This window comes from Gallinula chloropus (assembly GCF_964237585.1).
Source record: "Gallinula chloropus genome assembly, chromosome: 24".
Taxonomy (NCBI): domain Eukaryota; kingdom Metazoa; phylum Chordata; class Aves; order Gruiformes; family Rallidae; genus Gallinula; species Gallinula chloropus.
This window is the reverse complement of record NC_140109.1, coordinates 2993229-3016866: the sequence shown is the minus strand read 5'-3', so window position 1 is coordinate 3016866 and position 23638 is coordinate 2993229. Positions and strand designations below refer to the sequence as shown.

At 50.1% G+C, this 23638-nt stretch overlaps 1 protein-coding gene across 1 annotated transcript in view; it reads right to left on the bottom strand.

The window, feature by feature from the left end:
- LOC311200593 (opioid-binding protein/cell adhesion molecule homolog) overlaps nucleotides 1-23638 on the bottom strand; it is a gene marked incomplete at both ends in the record, with an annotated part of 93583 nt that continues 69945 nt past the window's right edge. The window contains 6 exons of the mRNA XM_084274875.1: nucleotides 1-101; nucleotides 1467-1618; nucleotides 1955-2075; nucleotides 2154-2288; nucleotides 2527-2652; nucleotides 14450-14682. Coding sequence (XP_084131001.1) covers nucleotides 1-101; nucleotides 1467-1618; nucleotides 1955-2075; nucleotides 2154-2288; nucleotides 2527-2652; nucleotides 14450-14682 — 868 coding nt within the window. The remainder of the gene's footprint in view (nucleotides 102-1466; nucleotides 1619-1954; nucleotides 2076-2153; nucleotides 2289-2526; nucleotides 2653-14449; nucleotides 14683-23638) is intronic.

Below are 23638 nucleotides of genomic sequence, written 5' to 3'. Positions count from 1 at the left end.
TCAAAAGTCGAGGAGGAGGCGAGCGAGGAGGGTGGCCCAGAGACAGAGGCTGGCGGCCACCCGGGAGGCTGCATTGCCACCGTCGTGCACCGCTCCTGGCCCTGGGCAGGGGGGAAAGAAAGAGGAAGAGAAAGGACAGCGTTAAGGCTGGTGGCAAGGGGACATGATAGGGCAACCCCTTCCCCATCCAAGGGGTGTGTGGGGGTGGTTGAGTTTCAGACAGCATTTCCAGTGAGGGTGTTGGCATGGGGTCCAGGTTGTATCTAGGAGTTAGGTAAGGAGCTCAAAGGACGTTTAGAGGAAGCATGGTCCTTGTTTGAAGAGGAATATGCCCCACGCAGGCACCAGTCCAGCCCTGCCATGCTCAGTCTTCAATAGTAAAGCTATAACACATTTTACTATATACTACAGTAATACTTCTCTGGGTATCCAGTGCCCTAAGTTGCAAGTCAGGGAGCAGAGTGAAGCCCCCATAACCCATGGGGAGATGGCTAACAACCTGCTACCCCACTAAGATACACACAAGTCGGTGGAGCTGGATGAGATGCAGCTGGGAGTACTACAGGAGCTGGTGGTAGAAGGGCTCACCAAGCCACTCCCCATCATTTATCAGCAGTCCTGGCTACCTGGGGTGGTGCCAGGTGGGTGGAGGTAAGAAAATGTGATTTCCATCTACAAAAAGGAGAACAAGGAAAGCAGAGCTGCACCCCTGGATTTCTGGAAGGAAAACTTCCTAAGCTGTTTTGGGGCTCTATTTAGCAGAGTACTTTGGGAATCTGCTTGTTTTTCTGTTTTTTTGTTTTTTTTTTTAAAGCAGCACCTTCAATAAGCATTGGACTCTCGATCAGCCAAACCAGGAAATCCTCCTGGAGCTCAAGAGGAAAGAGAAATCATACTCTTTTGGGGAGCAAAATCAGGCTTCATGGGAAGATAAGGGAGCCGCAGTTCGCCTATGTGGGGGAAAAGGCCCAGCCTCCATTAATATTGGACCCAGCCCATGTTGTGTCAGATACCACGAAGGGCATTTTGAGGACATTAATTGTAAGTGGACGTGTCCCTTCATCTCCCCCTTTTGGCATCCAGCTCTGTGGTTTAGTGTCTGTGTTTTCTGCCTCTCCACAGCCCTGCGTCTTTGCCCCCAGGTCTCTTGCTCTCTGCCTTCGTGTCTGTCAGTCTGTCTTTTTTTTCTTTCTCCCTGTCTCTCTATGGGTCTCTCGGTCTTCGCTCTTTCTCCTCCACCCTGTTCGCCTGTCATCTTGTTTTCCTGGCTCCCACTCTGTCTCTGGATCTCCCTGTGCCTTTCTGTCTGTCTGTCTGTCTCGTCTTTGTCTCTTTGCTCCCTTTTCTGGACGAGGGATCACTGCTTGGTATTTCAGCAAGCCTGCCTTACTGGCTGACTCACCGCTGGATGGATTCAACTCTAGTCCAGCTTGGTACCTCCTGGCTAAAGACAAAAGGGCACCTACCGTACAAGATGATGCTGGCGTTGGTGTTGCCCAGCTTGTTTGTGGCCACGCATGTGTAGTTGCCGTAGTCCTTCTCCGAGACGTTGAAGAAGGTCAGTGTTGACAGGCGGCCCTTGCTCTCGATCCGCACGCCCTCCAGTCCGTTCGCTAACCTGTGGGGAAACATGGATGACACGCTCAGAGCGCTGTGCCAGCCACCTCCCTCCCCACCAGACAACACCACTGCACAGCGACATGTGCCCCCACTCAGACGAGCCCTTCACCCCACAAACCATCTCCCCGCCTGACCCATGCAGGTCCACCTGCCTTAACCACCATCCCGGGGAGAGCAAACCCTGACACCCCCCTTAGCCAAGTGCTCAGACCCACCAAAATGAGTTGATCTCAGCCTTCCACCACACCTTATCCCACCCTCAACCCCAAAGTTGGTGTGGCTGCCCCCCCTCCAACGCCATGCCCCGGTCGGCCCCTCCTCTGCAGCCCCTCACCTGGTGTCCTCCTTGAACCACTGAAACTCCGCCACGGGGACGGCCGAGGCCTCACACTGCAGGATGCCCTTCTGGCCCACCGAAGCGCCCGTGTTCTTGGCATTCGAGATGTATGGTGGATCTGTGGAGACACCATGCAGCATCACGCTGGGCTCCACGCGCACACCCCCACCCTGATTCTTCCATCCCTTGCACTCACAGTTGACGGTGACCTTGACTTTCCGCACGTCCGGGACCGCCACGTCGTTGACAGCGCTGCACTCATACTCCCCAGACTGCTCCCGCGTGATGCCTGTGATCTCCAGGTACTCGTCCTCGCTGACAAAGCCCTGCCCTGGGAGACGTCCCGAACGCATGGCACCATCACCCTTCACCCAGGAAACTTGGAAGATCACTTAACAAGCATCCTCACCCTCATAATAGGACACATTGAAGGGCCAGCACCTCCCCCCTCCACAACAGGCACCAGAAAACCATGGGCAAACTTGGTGCCACCCCAGCCACCTCTACGGCGACATCAGTCCATCCCACATGGGCTGGGAAAGACCCCTCCTCAAACCCTGTGGTCTCACCTTTCCCAGAGAGGTGCCGCCACGTGACGGTGGGCTCTGGTCTCCCAAAGGCCAAGCACATGAGGGTCACGCTGCTGCCCTCATTCACGGTGATGTCCGACGAGATGTTGACAATCTGGGGGGGAACTGCAAGACACAAAAATGTGCAATGTAGAATAATGTAGAATAGAATAGACTAGAAATAGAAATAGAATAGAATGGAATGGAATGGAATCGAATAGAATAGAATCGAATAGACTCGAATAGAATAGAGTCGAATAGAGCCGAATCGAAACTTGCTTGGTCTCACAGGTAGGTTAATATGGAATGGAATGGAATTAAATAGAATAGATTAGAATAGCATAGCATAGAATAGAATCGAATAGAATAGAATCGAATAGAATTGAATAGAAAAGAATAGAATCAAAGCGTGCTTGGTCTCACAGGTAGGTTAATATGGAATGGAATGGAATTAAATAGAATAGCGTAGAATAGAATAGAATAGCGTAGAATAGAGTAGAATAGAATAGAATAGAATAGCGTAGAATGGAATGGCATGGCATGGAAGGGAAGGGAAGGGAAGGGAAGGGAAGGGAGGGGAGGGGAGGGGAGGGGAGGGGAGGGGGGGAGGGGAGGGGAGGGGAGGGGAGGGGGGGGAGGGGAGGGGAGGGGAGGGGAGGGGGGGGAGGGGAGGGGAGGGGGGGAGGGGGGGGAGGGGAGGGGGGGAGGGGGGGAGGGGAGGGGGGGAGGGGAGGGGGGGAGGGGAGGGGGGGAGGGGGGGAGGGGGGGAGGGGAGGGGGGGAGGGGGGGAGGGGGGGGAGGGGAGGGGGGGAGGGGAGGAGGGGAGGGGGGGAGGGGGGGGAGGGGAGGGGGGGGAGGGGGGGGAGGGGAGGGGGGGGAGGGGAGGGGGGGGAGGGGAGGGGGGAGGGGGGGAGGGGGGGGAGGGGGGGAGGGGAGGGGGGGGAGGGGGGGGAGGGGGGGGAGGGGAGGGGGGGGAGGGGAGGGGGGGAGGGGGGGGAGGGGAGGGGGGGAGGGGAGGGGGGGGAGGGGAGGGGGGGGAGGGGAGGGGGGGAGGGGAGGGGGGGGAGGGGGGGGAGGGGGGGAGGGGAGGGGGGGAGGGGAGGGGAGGGGAGGGGAGGGGAGGGGAGGGGAGGGGAGGGGGGGGAGGGGAGGGAGGGGAGGGGAGGGGAGGGGAGGGGAGGGGAGGGGAGGGGAGGGGAGGGAAGGGAAGGGAAGGGAAGGGAAGGGAAGGGAAGGGAAGGGAAGGGAAGGGAAGGGAAGGGAAGGGAAGGGAAGGGGAGGGGAGGGGAGGGGAGGGGAGGGAGGGGAGGGGAGGGGAGGGGAGGGGAGGGGAGGGAAGGGAAGGGAAGGGAAGGGAAGGGAAGGGAAGGGAAGGGAAGGGAAGGGAAGGGAAGGGAAGGGAAGGGAAGGGAAGGGAAGGGAAGGGAAGGGAAGGGAATCTTATCTTGCTTGGTCTCACAGGTCGGTTACTACAGAATGGACTGGAATGGCATGGAATAGAATAGAACAGAACAGAACAGAACAGAATAGAATAGAATAGAATAGAATGCAATAGAATAGAATAGAATAGAATAGAATAGAATAGAATAGAATAGAATAGAATAGAGTAGAATAGAGTAGAACAGAATAGAATAGAATAGAATAGAATGCAATAGAATAGAATAGAGTAGAATAGAGTAGAACAGAATAGAACAGAATAGAATAGAATGGAATAGAATGGAATAGAACGGAATAGAACGGAATAGAACGGAATAGAACGGAATAGAATAGAACGGAATAGAATAGAACAGAATAGAATAGAATAGAATAGAATAGAATAGAATGCAATAGGATAGAATAGAATAGAATAGAATAGAATAGAATAGAATAGAATAGAATAGAATAGAATGGAATAGAATAGAATGGAATAGAATAGAATAGAATAGAATAGAATAGAATAGAATAGAATAGAATAGAATAGAATAGAATGCAATAGGATAGAATAGAATAGAATAGAATAGAATGCGATAGAATAGAATAGAATAGAATAGAATAGAATAGAATAGAGTAGAATAGAATGGAATAGAACAGAATAGAACAGAATAGAATAGAATACAATAGAATAGAATAGAATAGAATAGAATAGAATAGAATAGAATAGAATAGAATAGAATGGAATAGAATAGAGTAGAATAGAATGGAATAGAACAGAATAGAATAGAATAGAATAGAATAGAATAGAATGCAATAGGATAGAATAGAATAGAATAGAATAGAATGCGATAGAATAGAATAGAATAGAATAGAATAGAGTAGAATAGAATGGAATAGAACAGAATAGAACAGAATAGAATAGAATACAATAGAATAGAATAGAATAGAATAGAATAGAATAGAATAGAATAGAATAGAATAGAATAGAATGGAATAGAATAGAATAGAATGGAATAGAATAGAGTAGAATAGAATGGAATAGAACAGAATAGAATAGAATAGAATAGAATACAATAGAATAGAATAGAATAGAATAGAGTAGAATAGAGTAGAATAGAGTAGAATAGAACAGAATAGAACAGAATAGAACAGAATAGAATCGAATAGAATAGAGTAGAATCGAATCGAATAGAATCGAATCGAATAGAATCGAATAGAGTAGAATAGAATAGAGTAGAATAGAATAGAGTAGAATAGAATGGCATGGAATAGAATAGAACAGAACAGAATAGAATAGAATAGAACAGAACAGAACAGAATAGAATAGAATAGAACAGAACAGAACAGAACAGAATAGAATAGAATAGAATAGAATAGAACAGAACAGAACAGAACAGAATAGAATAGAACAGAACAGAACAGAACAGAACAGAACAGAATAGAATAGAATAGAATAGAATAGAATAGAATAGAATAGAATAGAATAGAATGCGATAGAATAGAATAGAATAGAATAGAATAGAATAGAATAGAATAGAATAGAATAGAATAGAATAGAATAGAGTAGAATAGAATGGAATAGAACAGAATAGAACAGAATAGAATAGAATAGAATAGAATGCGATAGAATAGAATAGAATAGAATAGAATAGAGTAGAATAGAATGGAATAGAACAGAATAGAACAGAATAGAATAGAATAGAATAGAATGCGATAGAATAGAATAGAATAGAATAGAATAGAATAGAATAGAATAGAGTAGAATAGAATGGAATAGAACAGAATAGAACAGAATAGAATAGAATACAATAGAATAGAATAGAATAGAATAGAATAGAATAGAATAGAATAGAATAGAATAGAATAGAATAGAATAGAATAGAATGGAATAGAATAGAGTAGAATAGAATGGAATAGAACAGAATAGAATAGAACAGAATAGAATAGAATAGAATAGAATAGAATAGAATAGAATAGAATAGAATAGAATAGAATAGAATAGAATAGAATAGAACAGAACAGAATAGAATGGAATGGAATACAATAGAATAGAACAGAATAGAATAGAATAGAATAGAATAGAATAGAATAGAATAGAGTAGAATAGAGTAGAATAGAGTAGAATAGAACAGAATAGAACAGAATAGAACAGAATAGAATCGAATAGAATAGAGTAGAATCGAATCGAATAGAATCGAATCGAATAGAATCGAATAGAGTAGAATAGAATAGAGTAGAATAGAATAGAGTAGAATAGAATGGCATGGAATAGAATAGAACAGAACAGAATAGAATAGAATAGAACAGAACAGAACAGAATAGAATAGAATAGAACAGAACAGAACAGAACAGAACAGAACAGAATAGAATAGAATAGAATAGAATAGAATAGAATCGAATAGAATAGAATCGAGTAGAATAGAATAGAGTAGAATAGAATAGAGTAGAATAGAATGGCATGGAATAGAATAGAACAGAACAGAATAGAATAGAATAGAACAGAACAGAACAGAATAGAATAGAATAGAACAGAACAGAACAGAACAGAACAGAACAGAATAGAATAGAATAGAATAGAATAGAATAGAATAGAATCGAATAGAATAGAATAGAGTAGAATAGAATAGAGTAGAATAGAATAGAATAGAGTAGAATAGAGTAGAATAGAATAGAATAGAATAGAGTAGAATAGAATAGAGTAGAATAGAATAGAATAGAATGGAATGGAATAGAATAGAATAGAATACAATAGAATGGAATGGAATAGAATAGAATAGAATACAATAGAATGGAATGGAATGGAATGGAATGGAATGGAATGGAATGGAATGGAATGGAATGGAATGGAATAGAATAGAATAGAATAGAATGGAATGGAATGGAATGGCATGGAATGGAATGGCATGGAATCGAATCGAATCTTGCTTGGTCTCACAGGTAAGTTAATATAGAATATAAGTAGAATAGAATAGAATCAAATAGAATGGAATGGAATGGAATGGAATGGAATGGAATGGAATGGAATGGAATGGAATGGAATGGAATAGCCCGCAGTCTTGCTTGGTCTCACAGGGAGGGGAAGGGAGGGGAGAAGGAGGGAGAGGGAGAGGGAGAGGGAGAGGGAGAGGGAGAGGGAGAGGGAGAGGGAGAGGGAGAGGGAGAGGGAGAGGGAGAGGGAGAGGGAGAGGGAGAGGGAGAGGGAGAGGGAGAGGGAGAGGGAGAGGGAGAGGGAGAGAAGAGAATCACCTCAAGAGATCATCTGGTCCAACCCCCCTGCTAAAGCAGCTCCCTAGGAAATATCACTCAGATAGGCATCCAGACGGGTCTTGAATATCTCCAGAGATGGAGACTCCACCACCTCCCGGGGCAGCCTATTCCAGGGCTCTGTCACCCTCACTGTGAAAAAGTTCTTCCGGATATTGGTGCGGAACTTCCTGTGCTCCAACTTGCAGCCATTGCCCCTTGTCCTGTCCCCACAGGCCACTGAAAAGGGGCTGGCTGATTCCCCCTGCATCTCCTGCTTCAGATAATTATAAGCTTTAATTAGCTCCCCCCCTTAGTCTTCTCTTCTCAAGGCTGAAGAGTCCCAGCTTACAATATTTGGTCGGCCAAAAAATACATTTGCCCTGTAATTTCTTGTTTGTTCGGAAAGCCGGAGAGAGAAATTGAATGTGAAAGCGATGCCACTAAATTCAATAACAATAAGCCTGTGATTTATCTCCTTCCTTTACTGCTCCAGTCCCGAACCGCCCTATGCGCCAATTCATACTCCCTGTTGGACTGGGACACACACTGGTTTCTGCCATCGCTTGCGGGGACCGTGACACCCTGTCTCCCCTCCTTCCCAAACCGGGGAGCACCGATAGCCCTGCGGGGCCAGGCATGGCATCCAGCGAGCCACTTCCAGGCACCCAAGCGCAAGGAGGGGTGGATGCTGCCTGGCCCAGCGAGGATGCCTCTTCCCTGCTAAACCGTGCGGGAAGATGCAGCGTGTTGGTAACCGCTGCGTGATCGCTGACTACACGTGATGCTGACACACACCACCGCACGCAGGCTGACTCATCCCCCAGCCGCTCCTTAGCACCGATCCTTACCGGAGGCGCTCGCCGTCGTGGCCCAGGACTATTTTTAGCTGCCAGATCACGCCTCGGAGCAGAGAGCCTGTGTGAGTGCCACGGCTGATAGACAACTGATGTCCGTCCTCCACATCGTTAGCTCCAAATCCATTAAAAGAGACCTCTTCCTACACCTTTGATAAAGCAAGATGATGGAGGAATGTCTTCAAACCACCAAAGGCCACTTTGCCACGTCTCGTGGGATAGGTCCTGTCACTCCCCTGCAAGACAATACCCTCCACAGGCACCACCATCCCACCTGTGGCAGGGCGTGCTCTCACCCTCGCACCTCACTTACCACCCCCTCTCCTGTTTTGGGGAGACATGAATTTCACATTGCTCCTTCACCCCTCCAGCTGCCGCAGGGGCTCATGCCCTCCGAGGGGTGACACTGCCACCCTAGCAAGGGTGGGATGCTTGCTGGAGCCAATGCTAGTTCACCACACAGCCCCAAAATATGGTGCAAAGAAACAATGTCAGGAGTTTTAACAAAGTGTTGCTGCTCGGCAGCAAAGATTATCGCCTCTGATCAAAACCACTCTGACCCAATCCGAGAGGCTCGTCAGAGTTGGTTTTATCCAAATGATGGATTAAACACATCTGACAGCTACAGTTCGGTCAAGGGAATGATTTTTTGTCAAATTTCCCAGGCTGGTGAGCAGATGCCACACCACTGCCTCACACACTCTACAGGTGCATCTGTTTTTTTTGTAGGAGATCTTCCCTTTTTCTTCTCTGCATCTTAAACACCCCCTTTTTCACAGTTTTCCCTGGTAAAACACCCTTTGTGTGATCCATTTTTTACAGAAAGGCTCATAAAACAGGCACATTTCAAACACATCCTCTCTGCCGCGGAGATGAGATACTATTTTTTTCTCCAGCCTGGCTGATATTCCCCTTGTTGACTGCATCCTCCTGCCTCTCTTTCAGCACACTATTTGAGCACAACTGAAGTGGGGGTGTGTGTGGAAATAAAGCACCACCCAAATCAAATACCCTGTGCTAGGCCATGTCTCCCAACCACTCGCCACACACCCTTTTTCTCCAGGCTTTTTTTTTTTTTGCCTTGAGACAGGGAAAACGATAAAACCACTGTGTAACCACCTGACAGTAAATTTATGAACAATTAGGCAGTGAGAGTGCTTCTCTGGGACTAAGACTGAATCCTGGGCTCCTCTCTGAGCAGGAGTTTAGAAAGCAAGGGGATTCTTTCTGAACCTCATGACTCAACAAGAGGGTCTCCCTGATAGATTCATCTGGCCCTGTTCTCTATGCACTAACTAATCAAGATTACCTTACCATCAAATCTTAATCACTGTCACGTTTATTACCAAACACCATTACACCCTTTTGTTTTATATCAATAAACATATTATTGCCTCTCTCAAGAGTGAAGTGCATCCCTCTGATCTATTCCATCTGCGACAGCTTCCCAGGGAGCTATTTGTGTGTGTGCTACAACGTTCTTTCTGTTCGGAAATATAATGGGGAAACAACTTCTCCGTTCCAACCTCCCCTTCCCCCGTTTTTGCTTTTGGCTGTAATTAATCAGCTGCCACTGTGCTTTTGTTTCGTCAGCTCCCGGTCCCCACAGCACATCCCAACACCTCTGCTCTCACCAGCTCCTTCTCAGTGATTTCAAGAAGCCTCAAGAATGGGAGCCAAGGATGCTCTCTAGGTGCTCCTCCCCATCCCATCCTTCCTTCTCACCCCTGTCCAGATTTTAGGGTGATACTTCAAGCCAGCCACTTGGAAGGACGGTGGCCATTCCCACCTCGGTAATGCACACTGTTTTCTTCCTGAAAGTCAGGCTTGCCCTCTTTCCAGACACTCCCTCTCCCCATGTCCTCACTCCTTCATTACTCTTTCATTTTGCCCCTTTACTGCTTCCTGTTCTTTTGATGCTCAGTACTCTTCTGCGTGCACATGTTCCCTTCTCTTCCTTTTGTTCTACAAGTCCCTGGGCCTTTCTTCTCATCTTTTTATTAGTATTTTTTTTTGGGGGGGAGGGTATTTCCACCCCGGATGTGTCTTCCTTCAATCACTGATTGAAGGAATCCAGAAAAATCCTTCCAGATTTTTCCTTGTGCACGCCGCAGCTTTAAGAGTTTCCCCACAGCCTGCTTCTGCAACCTGCCTTTTTATTTCCCCTGCTCCATCCCCAGTCCCTATGAGCCTGACCTCACGGAGAGTTTCCTGCTTCAATTAACTGTTTTGCTCGTCCCTGCCAGGACAATTAACCCAGTGCAGTGAGGGCTCACCAGAGCTGAGCCTCTGAACAGTCATCAACAAAGGACACTTGTCTAGATCCAGAGATGTGACAAAGGGTGCTCAGATATGGTGCCCTGTCAAACGTCACAAGCCCCTTTGCCACCTGACCTGATGAGCAGCTTCGACAGCAAGAGGCACATGCAAAGGCATCTCCTTCCTCTCCCTGGCTGGAGATCTCAGCCACTGCCTGGTATTATTTGTGTACTTGTTCCAAAAATGCCAACAGGTGAGCTTGGGCAGGTACAGGGGGCCTGGCCTGGGCCCTCAGCTTTTCAAGACCTCCGTGCAAGGAGCTGCATTCCTCCTGGGACACCCTCTCATTGCTGCCAGCAGGATGGAGGCCAGTCGACCCCGTGGCTACCATACCATAATGCGTGGCACGTGCAGGCGATGAACCCTTTGCATGTGTCACCCAGCAAGATGGAGACGTGCTCCATGCCCTGGAGAACCACCTTGGCCATTCCTGCAAGCCCTCATTCTAAGCCATGCAAACTCTTGCCAGCCTGGCATGCTACATGAAGCAATGGGAACCTCTGCCCACATTTTGTATGAGGCATTCTGCGTCACATTTGCTGCACACCGTCTCTTTTCCTCACTAGCACCTTGTTCCTTAGGTAGACCAAAAAAAACCCCCAACTCCCAAACCACCCAGAAAGGGTTAAGTATCCCAAGTGCAGATGAATCTCTGGAGCAGGAAGGTGAGCCTGCTCCAGAGGTTACAGCATCGCTACCTCTCACCCCTTCCCTCCTCCAAGCTGAGCTGCAGCTGCTTCTGTATACCATGTCCACACCTCTTATGCCAAACTCTCCAGCACCTAAATACTAAGCACTTGAAAAAGAAATTATATATAAAGCACTTTCTATGTTTAGAGCATATTATCAGGTCTTTTCTATGACTACCAACGAAGGCTGAGCCGCTCCCCTCGCCTCCTCATGTGTGCCGTACAGCCTCCTGGTAAGGTTTTAATAAGTAGTATTGCGTTCTCAGCTCCTCCTTGGATATCAAAGGTAGCACGATAAAAGCAAGCTTAGCTGCAGCTCTGGAGAAATCTGTGGTACTGGGGGGAGCCCAGAGCACAGTTTGTGTCAGGGAAGAAGAGCTCAACGAAGCTGGCACAGTGCAGGGGAGGGTTGGACTTTCAGAGGCTCCAAAGAGCCAGTTGTTATCAGGAAGAAGTTAAAAATAAAGACTCGATTTGCTTCTGAGACGCTTGCTGAAGAGCTACGCCTGCCTGGGTGCCACTTTGAGAGGCGGTGGATGTGACAAGGGACAAGAGGCCAGCTCCGGGAGAGCATCCTTACGTGAATTTGGAAAGCCAACCACAGCCTCACCACAGGAAATGGAGGCCATGGTCCTTCAAAAGCTGACCTGGCTCCCGGGGGGAGGAAAGCAGCACGACACTGAGACAGGAAAATGGATTGTGCCGACCAGAAACTAACAGTAACAATGCCAACAGCCAGGAGAGGTTTTAATGAAAAATCTATGGTGAGTAGGATTAAGGCAGTACAGAGGAGGGTTCGCTAAATAAATCAGAAACAGAGGACATCTGAGGAATACCAAAGCCTGCTGCTATTAGGCACCAATGGCTGGTATCAACGTCTGCCACCAAGATCTCTGCCAGACAGGACACCACGTGGCACGTGGATCCCAAAGCGACGCCGTGTTGGCACTGCTATGAGGAGAATGTGGGGCTTGCTCTCCTCTGGGCCACTAACTGTAGAAGCCAGAGCTTTCACCAAACCACTGACCCCGTGCTCCGCTCTTCAGACTGAAATAATAAGCCCTGCATCCTGCAATGGGAGGCAGGAGGGCTCAGCCAAGGCCCAGCTGCATGGTGTCCTCCGCTCAAGCTGTTTATGGCAAGAGGCAGATGAGGTGACTCCTCTTCCACTTGTATGAGATTAAATGCCAGCTTGCTCTACCTTCAAAATGCTCCCCAGTACACTCAGGCATGCCATAAGTCCTGCGTGTGTCCCTGAAAGCATCTGGCCCATTGTCACGAGAGGTACCCCCAAAATATGAGGAAAATAGAGACAACCCACCCCCCTGCCCCGGCTCCCTGCCATTTACACTCATATAAAGCCTCGTTAGTGGCTGCTGCAATGAACCAATCCAAGAGACATATTAATAACGACACTAAGAGACACATTTACTGTTGACTGCAACTCCCCGGCAGATTTATCGCCGGGTTGCTAGGAGGGAAGGCCAGGCCCTGCAGTAGCACAATTAAAACCCGATTGAATACGGGGACAAAGAATCAATATTCCATCCAGCCAACTTTTAGTTTTGCACAATACAAATATAAATTAATTGACCTGAACGTGGTTGCTAACCGGTCATTACCGCCTGCGCACTGGCCAGCTGGCATGGGTGATGCATGCCACTGGGGCATGTGCAGCCATCCCCAGTGGTCCCTGGGCCACTGCTGCTGGGATGGCTGCCTCCTCGCCAAAAGAGGGGGGGTCCCCCAACCTTTTTGAGGCCGTATTTAGTGCTAGGAGAACAGCAGTAGAAACAAGGCTTCCATCCCATCCCTGCTCTGCTTGCACGTACCACTGAGACCAAACGTGCCTCTGGTAAACCACTCCCTTCTCCCAGCATGGAGCAAAGTGCCATGTCCTTTGCCCTAGCAGAAAACTGGCTCTTTCCCTGGAAACTACCAGCCCTTGGCTGTGCCAATGGGGCTGGTGAGCAATGACATTCAGTCTGAGCTGCCAGAAAGCACATTTACCCCCAAAGGAACTCTTCCCAGCACATTTAGGGACGCCTCGCCACCAGACAGTCACCCTGGATGGAAACCATCCCTTGCCTTTGTTTGCCCAAGCCCAGCATCACAGATCCCATCCAAAAAGGGGCGAGGGGAGCGGGCGCTAAGCACTGATACCCCTTCACCTAATTTCATTAGGTGCAAAGCACTCGCATGTGTCACTGGTGTTGACTGGATGGATTAGCACGATTAGAGAGCAGACAGGATAAACAGATTAAACTCTGTAGATGGACAGCATGCCACTCAAAAAGGGACAGAGGGGATGCTCCCAGAGCTCCTACACTCCTCTCTTCCCGAGCTGAGCACTGTTCATCGAGGGCCACCTCCCCCTGACCTGCTCCCACCAAGACTCAGCAGGAGAACTGCTTGGATGGGTGGGCGCACTCAGACCCTGCCTCTTCCAAATGAGAAGGACACATAAACACATACATATCTGTGTTGGGGACTTCTCAGAGACATGTCGAAGCCAAGAAATTTTTTCAGATTTTCTCATTGCAAAATCAATACCCATCAGCTGTTTGAAATTAAAGGAAAGATTAGGTCCTGGTTTTATACACGCTTTATTGTATTCCGAGAGCTTTCTACTCAGCCAGATAAATCTTCTTTCAGAGGATTAGGAAACTTTCATTATCTTTATCTAACCTGAACTAACACTAACTCTGAAAAATTAATCTAGGGACCGGACAAAAGCCAGTAGCCAGTGCAAAGCTGCAAGGATCCAGCGGCAGCATCCACTGGAGTGCTATGGGAACCTCTGATCTGCCAGCACCCAGATCCTCCCTGCCAGAGCAGTCTCGGGATCACTGCATTGTAACTCAACAGTATCTGCTATACCAACACACTGCCCACAAAGCAGCCCTGTGCCAAAAACCCTTTGTGGCCCTGCAGCAACTTCAACATGCTCATGCAATCCACGCTCTATCCCCAAACCTGCTGGAGTCAGCTCCTCCACTATGCTTTCCTTCTGGCCCTCCCAAAGCATCTTCAGAAGCATTCCTGAGCACTTCACTAACAGCTCCCCGAGCCACGAAGGTACCAAGTCGCAGGGCCCGGGTCAAATTCAGAGCAGGGACGGGTCAAATTCAGAGCAGGAACAGGCAAGGGGGGCAAAAGGAGGAAGATGCCAGCCGCAGTTTCAGTTCCCAGGCATCCTCTGCTCCATATGATGACAGTGCAACACAGCAAGGATGACGTGAGTCCCACCTCCTCACCAGCATGGCAGGGACTTGACCCTGTGCCTCTCAGCCCCCAGAGTAATGGATATTGGTCTTATCACTACATCCTCATCGCTTCCAAACTGTTCATAAATCCAGATGTACCAAACATTTTGGCAGTAGCATGTTAGACATGACCTACCTTGCACGATGAGATGGACACGTGAAGTCTTGGGGTGATTGTCTGTCTGCACGGAGCAGGTGTAGGGGCCTTCATCATACACGTCCACATTGTGTATCTTGATGCTGTACTGGGTCTTGGTGTTGGAGAGGATGACCACGCGGTTGTCTATAGACCACTTGTCATTGCCAGCATACAGGATGGTGCTGCGGTTCAACCATGCTACCCGTGTGACCCTGTCATCCACAGTACACCTGCAAAGGAACAGACACAGACACATGGTCACAGATGCGGGGTAACATGCGCAGCGAGCACCCCGAATCCCAAAAGGGGATTTGAGCATCATGGGACCCTAGCCAGGCCACCCTGTTGCCACATCCCACCCACCACCCCATCGCCTGATTTAACAGAAACGGTGGGTTCACCAAAAAAAAAAGCCTTATTTTATTTATTTATTGCAGAGCTGGGGAACTGCAGATGAAAATCCCATTACGTTTGACCTCCGCAAGCTGCGCAGACTTTCCACGCACAACCCCCCTCCCCTGCCACCCCCCCTCCTCGTCCTCGCTGTGTGGGGAGAATCTCAGATGAAGTTGTAAAATGTGCTGACAGTTCTGCTCGTGGGCACGGCCCTCAAGCCATCCCCGGGGTGATATACACACCCACTGCCGGGGGAGAGGGGCTGCGCCACAGGCACGAGGAGAGGGGAAGAAGAGAAACAGACGGAGACGGTGAAGCCGGGGTGCGGGAAAGAGAAGGGAACATTTGGATAAGCAGCTGTAAATCCTACAAGTGCCTGGAAAACGCAGCGCGGTCGTTTCCATTATTTATTTCCTGCCTGGCTCCTGCCCTCCCCGCTCTGAGGCTCAGCAGCTCCGGTCCGCGGCGCTGACTTACGCTTGGCAAAGAACAGAAGGGGGAGGTTGGGGGGGGAGGGGGTGGTGGTGGTGTGAGGGGAAGGAAGGGAATTAAAATGTTCCCGGAGAACATGGCTTTTTCATTCTGTTTGATAGATTTTTCTTGATCTATTTACTTCTGGCCGCCTCTTGCCGCCACGGCACCCGCAGCAAAACTGCCAAGCATTTGGCTAAATTAAGAGCCTGGCATTTCTCAGGAGCTTCGCCTTTCCCGCTCGAGGACGGTGGTAGGGGAGCTTTTTTCTCGGTGTAAAAAGCACACCAGGCAAAGCAAGCTAGGTGCACGCTTGTGCCGATGGCGGCAGAGCCGCTGCAGCTTTGTGCAGGTGAGATCTTTGGGAAAAGCACCTACAGTCAATCACGAGACGTGCTGGTCCCTCTCCACGTGCCAGTAAATTCAGAGATGGGCCAGCGGGCTGTCCCTGTCCTTGTCCTCACCATGGTGCCTCTCCTGCAGAGGCTTTGGGGGTGTTATACACCTCCCTTGCTGGGACTGCAGATCGTCACCTCGATTGAGATTATTAATCGGGCAGGGGGGACGAGGCGATACTTGGCATGTTTGAGGGTCCCCCCAGGCGCTCGGTTCAGACGAATGAGCCATATATCCTCCCACGAACAAGCAATTTTCCCCTTGCAGGAGCTGTACGTCTCCGCCAAGCCACACCACAGACGGATGCTGGGGAAGACGGATGGCCCTCCATGCCCGCTGCCGCACTGCCGGCATGCCGGGAGCCTGCCCAGGTGTCGGATGCGCCCCAGTGCTTGCGGACACACCGGCTCTGCTCCGCTGGACTGAGGTGGCCTCGTGCCCTCGGACAGCATCGTCCTCATCGGGAAGCTGAGCCCTCCCTTCATTCAAATTAACTGGGGGAGAGCTAAGCGTGGCCGACTTAAGTTCAGCCCTGGGGGATTCCGGTCTAGTGGACTATTACTGCTGTCTCACTTCATTATAATGAATAATAAAGAGATACTTACACACGGCTTCTGTAAATTATTCATTGCGTGCATGGAAAAATCAGGGCAGCAATATGTAAAACAGACAACTTGCATGTCTGCACTCACATAAATATCCAGACTACAACCCTGCGAGGTACTCTCAGGTCCCCTCATTAGGGCTGAAGCATAAGGACTTGGGTTTGAAGTGACAGGGACGAGGAGCTCGTGCCGTCACCAGGTACATTGGACCATTGCTGCCCAGCTCTGGCTGGCACTGGGGGTGCTACCTGCAGAGATCTGGGGTCAGGCCGGGCTGCCTGAGAGCTGGGGGTCATTTCTTCTGCATTTATGGCAGCTCAGAGCTGCACCTCAAACAAGTGCAGAGGGATTCAAGGACAGCACCGCCCTCCTTTGGCCCCACCATCCTCAAAACTGCTCAGGGCAGCAACTAGGAGGGAAGAATCCTTCTTCTAAGAGCAAGGAGGCAAAGGCTCCTCCTCCTCCACCCCATCCCTCGAGTTCGCTTTTCAGTTGCTGCCACTCAATAGGTAATTTGGAACCAAGACCCTCTGGCTCTGCTGGCTTTGCACCATGCTCCTCTTCCCTGGCAGGAGCAGACAAGCCATCACCCTTCAAATAACAAGCCCTCCTGCACCGCCTAGTGATGTGTCAGGGCCACCACCAGCAGAAAAGACACTGTCCATCAGCAGCCACAGACAGCCTGGCATTTCTGATGGCACCTTCTCACCAGACCTCACATTCCCACTGTGGCTTTTCTTGCACCCCTGGCATTTTCACTTCAAAGGCCCACACCCCAACAGGAGGAGCACCCCGCCAGCATCTTTACCTGCCTCAGAAAGTGATCCCAGTTAGCTGCTAAGCCACCAGCACTCCCTCGCCTGCTGAGCCGACTTTGCTGCCTATTTCCAATTGACCAGGATTATGATAATGTCTCCAGTAAGCAAACAGGTAAAGAGACTTCTGCAAAGTGTTTAGATAAAGCAGACAAGCTCTGACAAAGCTGGATAATAAAGCAGGCCAGGAGGTTTTCCCTTGAAGGGATCTAATTAAGCACAAAGACAAACCCCCATTAAACAGTCTCCTGAAGGCGCCGTACCCATCTCCAGAAGAAACCCAGCCTTACGAGGCTGGAAGGGACAAAAGACAATAAAGCACCTGTCAGACTGGAGGGAAATAAATCCATCCCAGCTCTGTGGTTCACCTGGAGAAAACCCAGCAGCAAACGGGGGGAATAATATCCTGGGAGCCCAGACCCACATCTCATCCCGGCTCCCCTACACAGCCCTCCTTCACATGGTGCCACCCCGCATCCCATCTCCGCATTCCACTTAGACCCTCAGTGCCTTTGAGCTGAGACTTGACACCATCCACAGCCCTTTGGCTGCCTCCCACCGTGACCAGTCCGCGCCACAGCGGCTTGCTGGGGAGTCTCGGATGCTGGGCTTCGCTCAAGCTCCGTCCCCCGCAACGCTCACACCAATACACGTGGCCTCTCGGGCGATGAACCCGAACGCAGCAGCACGAGATGCATGAGGGAGGGAGTTGGGGGCACCGGCAATGCGCCGCTTCCCCTTTAATTGCCCCTATTCCTCATCCCTAAATGCGAATTTTGAAGTTTGCCGAGAAATTATTTCACTTACTGTCAACAATACAGATAACTCTGCTGACGCTCTTGTTGTGTTTGGCGGCACAAAGAGACTGTCTCCTTCCTCTCGGACCTATTAGGAGAGACCCCCGCGTCGCTCCCGCAGCAGGCTCCTGCCCATCCCCATCAATGACACTGACAGTGCTTCTGCTATGCACAGGATGTGACATAATACCCGCTGCCTTCATCCCCTGCCTTTCCTGCTCCACATCGCAGACCCTTCCTGCACTGCCAAATTGACGGAGCAGGAGCGCAAAGCCTGGGCTTGCAGGTGTACGGCTGGGGCTGCCCTCCACAGCTGCCCTGGGGTGAGGGGAAACACTGTGTTCAGGGGCAGCACAAGTTTTCTGGCACTAGTTTGGAGGGGTAAACGGCACAGAAAGAGTTGGAAGCCTGATGCATGTCTTGCAAACCACTCTCTGTGGGTGCAAAATATCCCAAGGACTCCAAAATATTAACACACACCCCTGAGCAGTCTGGGAGATCAGTTTGCACCCACTGAGACGAGACCGCGGGTCCCTGGCCAAGCCAAGATGCTCAGGGCAGATGCTTGTCATTAGATGGGCCCAACCCCTGCCCTCCCACCACTTCCTTCTACAAACCAACACTTTTAAATACTGCTACGGCCCTTCAACCCCAAACTGCTTTTTTCTCCTATAGGCACCGCATCTCGTCAAAATGACAAATGGAGATGCCGAAACCAGTCGCAAACTCGCTGGCTGACCCAGTTTCTGGTGGTTAAAATAGCTCACCCAGACCGGGAACAAAAGCCCCTCCACAGCAATGGGGTGGTGCTTCACCCTGGGAAGCTTCCAAACACAAGGGCCCACCACAGGGGCAGAGCAAACACCCCAGCACCCTCGTCTTTGAGACGAAATTGTTAATTACATCTGCAGGGCACTCCTGATGGGATTTCTCCTTCACTTCCAACACTCACCCTGGCTATGGAGTTAACAGGCTCCGAATGCCTTTTATTCCGGGCGGCTGGAGCACAGGCAGAGGAGATTTATTTGTAATCATCGGAAATAAACACACTTCCTCAGAAGTAAACACAAAAGAACAAAACCTGGCGGGGCTCCCGCTTCGTTGAAGATGCAAATTAGAAGCAGCCCATCAAAACACGGTGGCTCCTCTAATCCTCTCCCAACAACGTAAACCATCAAATTAGCCGTGGGTACAATGGCATCTGCGGCGTGTGACGGTGGGTCTCACACAATAGTTCCCCCAGGGCAGGACTGCGCCGACTGGGTTTCCGTCACTGTCATCCCTGATATTTATTCTCCGTGCAGAGGGCGGGAGGTACTTTGTCTTCATTCCCCATCCCTTCAGCTGGCACCTTGTCTCCTGTGCTACCCGCTGTATCCCTTCTCCCACCTCTCTCATCCGTCCCGGCACCTGGGTTGCGTGGCTCCATGGCATCCCCAGTGCCATCCCAGCACCCCAAGGATGGAGGGGACCTGGGATGTGTCATTTAGCACTGCCCAGCACCAGCATCTCATCACCTGCTTGCCAAGTCCTGACCTGTCGCCACACCAGTGTTCTGCACAGCAAAGCAAAGACTGGGATGCACCAGGGGGTCAGCCAGCCTAAACTGTTCTCTTGTTCCCTGTAATACCTCTCCCTCCTGCACCATACACCAGACAGCCCACTGCCTCCCACAAAGGCACGTGCCACTGCCTCTCACTCTCTGCAAGCTTAATTAATGACCTGGCCCCATCACTACCTCATCACTCCCAGTTCCCCAAGCACTGTGCAAACAAGTTCCAGACCACCAGCAAATCCTTTTCCGCCACCTCCCCAGAGCCCTCCAATGGCTACGAGGCCACCTGCCCTCCCTGAAGGTTTGGGGTTTATCAGGAAGGGTTTCTCCCCACCAGTTCCCCTTCGGCAGCAGTTTGCCTGCCCACTACCAAGCACCAGAATAGAAGCTGCTCCCCGTGAAAAATCAAAGCCCAAATTGATACATTACAGGTTGCTAAATATAAAATATCCATCTGCAAAGATAATAAGCCTGTGAGGGCAGAGGCTGCCGAGTTGCTCCATTTCAGATAGTTTAATGGTGTTTTGGTCCATGACTGCAGCTCCCAGACATTAGAATGATAACAAGATGACGAGGAAGGCGGGAGCTGTCTGCACCAAGCATCAGAAGTCAAGACTTAATGGTCACCGCACGGCCCTCAAGGGGCCCACACCACAGAAAACACCACCGGCTGCTTTGTGCCCAGTATTTGCAGGGCTCTGGGTGGCCTCTGCAACAGTCCAGGGGATGCCCAGCTTGAGCTGGATCACTTCTGGACTTGAAGGGGCTTGCTCTGTACCTGCATCCCCGTCCCCATCTGGGAACGATGGACCTGGGTACCACTGCGAGCAACACAGTGTGATGCTAAGGCCGATGCAGGCAGAGCTGTACTGCAGGTGGCTTGGAAACCAGTCCCGGTTTGTGCAGGAAAGGGATGCGAGGTGAGCTGGGCACTAACTGACAGCACCAGAGCAACACTCCCTGTCTTCAGGACCATATCAGGTTTGCAAACAGCCTCTTGGTTACAGCCTCACAGCCCCCAGTTCCCCATGCAGCTGTGGCCTGGCCATGCCCATGTTAGGATGCAGCCCAGCGCAGCGGGGAAGGTCAGAAGGCATCAGCCTAAGCCCTGATGACTGACAGCCCTCAGGACAAATCTTCATAAGGAAATATGAGGGGGCAGCAAAAGAAATAAAGCAGAAGCCCTTGAATAGAGCAAATCAACGGGGGTGTTTATAGAGCAGGTGACAAATGCTAACATCAGAATCACTCGGTGCTGGCAGCCACATCCAACCCCCCAAACAGACAACAACAAAGGCACAGAGCAGGGGCAACCGGTCCAGTAAGACCACAGGCATCAGAAGGAGTGCAGCAAGGCATCTTTCCTTGTCCAAAATGATACCTCTCCCTGGCACAGCCAGGTACCTATTTCCAGTTTGTTCATAGCCACTGGATCATCCTGCAGTTTGGAGAAGGCTGGGACATCCAGCATTTACCATCAAGGTATCACTACCCATCCTAGGAAACATCGATAGAGAGCTGTCTTCTCACCAGGGAAGCCAAATTCCTCCCTACCCAAGGCTAGGGCTCTGCCCTATGTCCCAGCAGGGAAGGAAAGACCCAATGAGAGATGCACACCAACACTGTCACCACGTTCTAAGGTGCCTGACTGAGGGACACGATCTGGCAAACCCCCCTGCTCACGGCACGCCGGCACCGGCAGAGCCCAGCACCTCAATCAGCGCCCGTGTACGAATTCAATCAGCACTAATCTAACACAATGCAGCACCTGCGCCCTGGCTGATTTCTAGTGTTCTTCAATCAAAAGGAGGAGAAGAAACGCCGAGTTTATTGCTGGCAGTGCTAGCAGACCCGAGCAGCCAAGAACCTGGAGCCCTCTACGCCTGCGGTGGGGTTTTGGGGTTGGGCTTTTCCCTTGCTGTTGTTTTTTTCTAGTTGTTCTTTTTTTTATTCCTTTTTTATCCACCTTCCCAGGCAGGGAGAGCCAGAAATAGCTGTTTTGCTGTCACAGTTAGCCACGTAGTTAAGCACCGGTAATTAACGCCCGGCAATACCAGGCTCCGACCGACTGCTATGATTCAGCCATCCTGAGGGACTGGTGACTGGCTCCATCTCAGCTGGGCAAGGGGGCTGCTTTCAACATGGGACAGAGTAGCCACAGTTCCAGCAGCATCCCATCCCACAGTCACAAAAGAAAAAAGGATGCTGGCAGCCTGACTGAAACACAGGCCAGGGCACGCCTGTGACACAGGGAGCAAAGTGACCCTACATCTGTCCCTGGCTCGCAAGGAGGGGAAAAATCGATCAGAAGCAGCCCCAGGGCAGGACAGGGAGGCAACACAGTGAAGGGGATGGCAGGAGGCCATGTGGGTGACAACCCCAAAATGGGTCCCTGGGGAAAGATGCCAGCACACAGGGCGCTTCGGATGGAAACCTGGACAGGTGCCCATTGCACGTGGTCCTCACCCTCTTGCCTGTCTGTCCAGCCCCATCGCCCTCCCCAAGAGAAGCCAAGCTCTTCTCCCAAACCCCCATTAATTGCCACTGAAAATATATTTGTCACGAGACGCCCGCTCCTCTCTCTGCGGCTCTTAAGGGTAATGGAGAGGTTTCAGTCTTCGGAGGATAAGTCTCAGGCTCTTGGCTGCTTGCCCGGGAGGATTATTTTACATCAGGTTGAGTTCTGTAGTAATTATCTTCAAAACAGCTGGACTGCTGGATAAACTCGCTGTATCTTAATGTACAATACAAGAGCAAATACGGAGAATTAAACTGCAATTTCAGACGGGCCTGACAGATAGGTGGAAAAACCACTCGCCAGCGTTTCGGAGGCCGAGGCTCGGGGCTCCTCACACATCAGGGGTGGGGAGACATTTTCTCATTCGAAATCAATTCAAACTTCCCTGGAGACCAAGCAGAGGGGAAGAGATTCCAGATGAAGATGTTTCACCCCCAAGCTCTCAGCAGAGAAAGCAGAGCACCATTTTCCTCTCCCTTGCAGCTGAGAAATGAAGCGGTATTTGATCCCATCTAGAAAGCCTGGCATTTAGCAAAGCCCAAACTTTCTCAACACTCAGGTCCCAGCTGTGGCCCTTGCTGAGGGGCACCTGTGCAGGGTAGGGCGAAGGGAAAAATCCGCTCGCTCCATCTGCACCCTTTCCAGCACCTCACGTACCCCATCCCAGTAGGATGGAGAGGCTGACAGACAGACATGCCTACTCACAAACAACTAGCCAGGACACAAGCACCCTCATCCCAACTATTGGGGACGGGGGGAAGGGAATTAAAAGGAAAAGAACCAGCTCCCTTCAGGATGGTGCCATTGCACAATTGAGCGTGTGAAATGTCCACAGGCAGAACTAATATAACCTCTACAAAAAAGGGGAATTTTGCCGATGGAGGGTGAAGCTGTATTTCACAGCCAGATCTGTAAATGACCTGGGTAAGCCATCAGCCCAAGAATATAATTACCCATTTGCAGAAATTTCACCTGCAATTAGGCAAAATGAAGTAACCCACTGGGGGAAATCCTGTGCCTCCGCTGACCCTTCTTGCTTTCCACCCACCGCTACAGCGCTGGGATGAGAGACGGATGCAGTGGGCACTGGAGCCAGACGACAGCCCCATGGCACCACCAGATGAAAAAGTCATCACCAGGGCCAACAGCCGTCTCGGTCTAAGACCTTTCCATCTTCAACCAGCACAGCGTCTCCGAGCATCACCAAAGGCCGGGTCCCTGTGAAACCAGCTGGCGCCGGGTTCCCGATCCCAGCAACCCCACGGGGCATCCACACGGCCCAACGGCTTCGTGCAATTAGGGGGTTTATTTGTTTGAGTTGTACGTGAATATACCAAATTACATTATCAGATCATAGTCCCGCTTCTGATTTATTCCTTCTTTGTTCTTCAAGTCTTCGTACATCTAAGCAATTAACCTCTCAAAGAGCTGGAGAACACATAATTATCCTCATTTGTCTAAACGTCACCAAGATGGCTGCCTTTCAATTAACCTTCTGGGAATGGAGGGAAGTTGGAGTGATACAGTGATCATTTCCAACTTCAGCGTAGGCTTTTTCTTTTTTTTTTTTTCCCCTTAAAGTAATTTAATTGAAATATTCAGATGATAAAATATAGCCAGATAGCTGTTACTG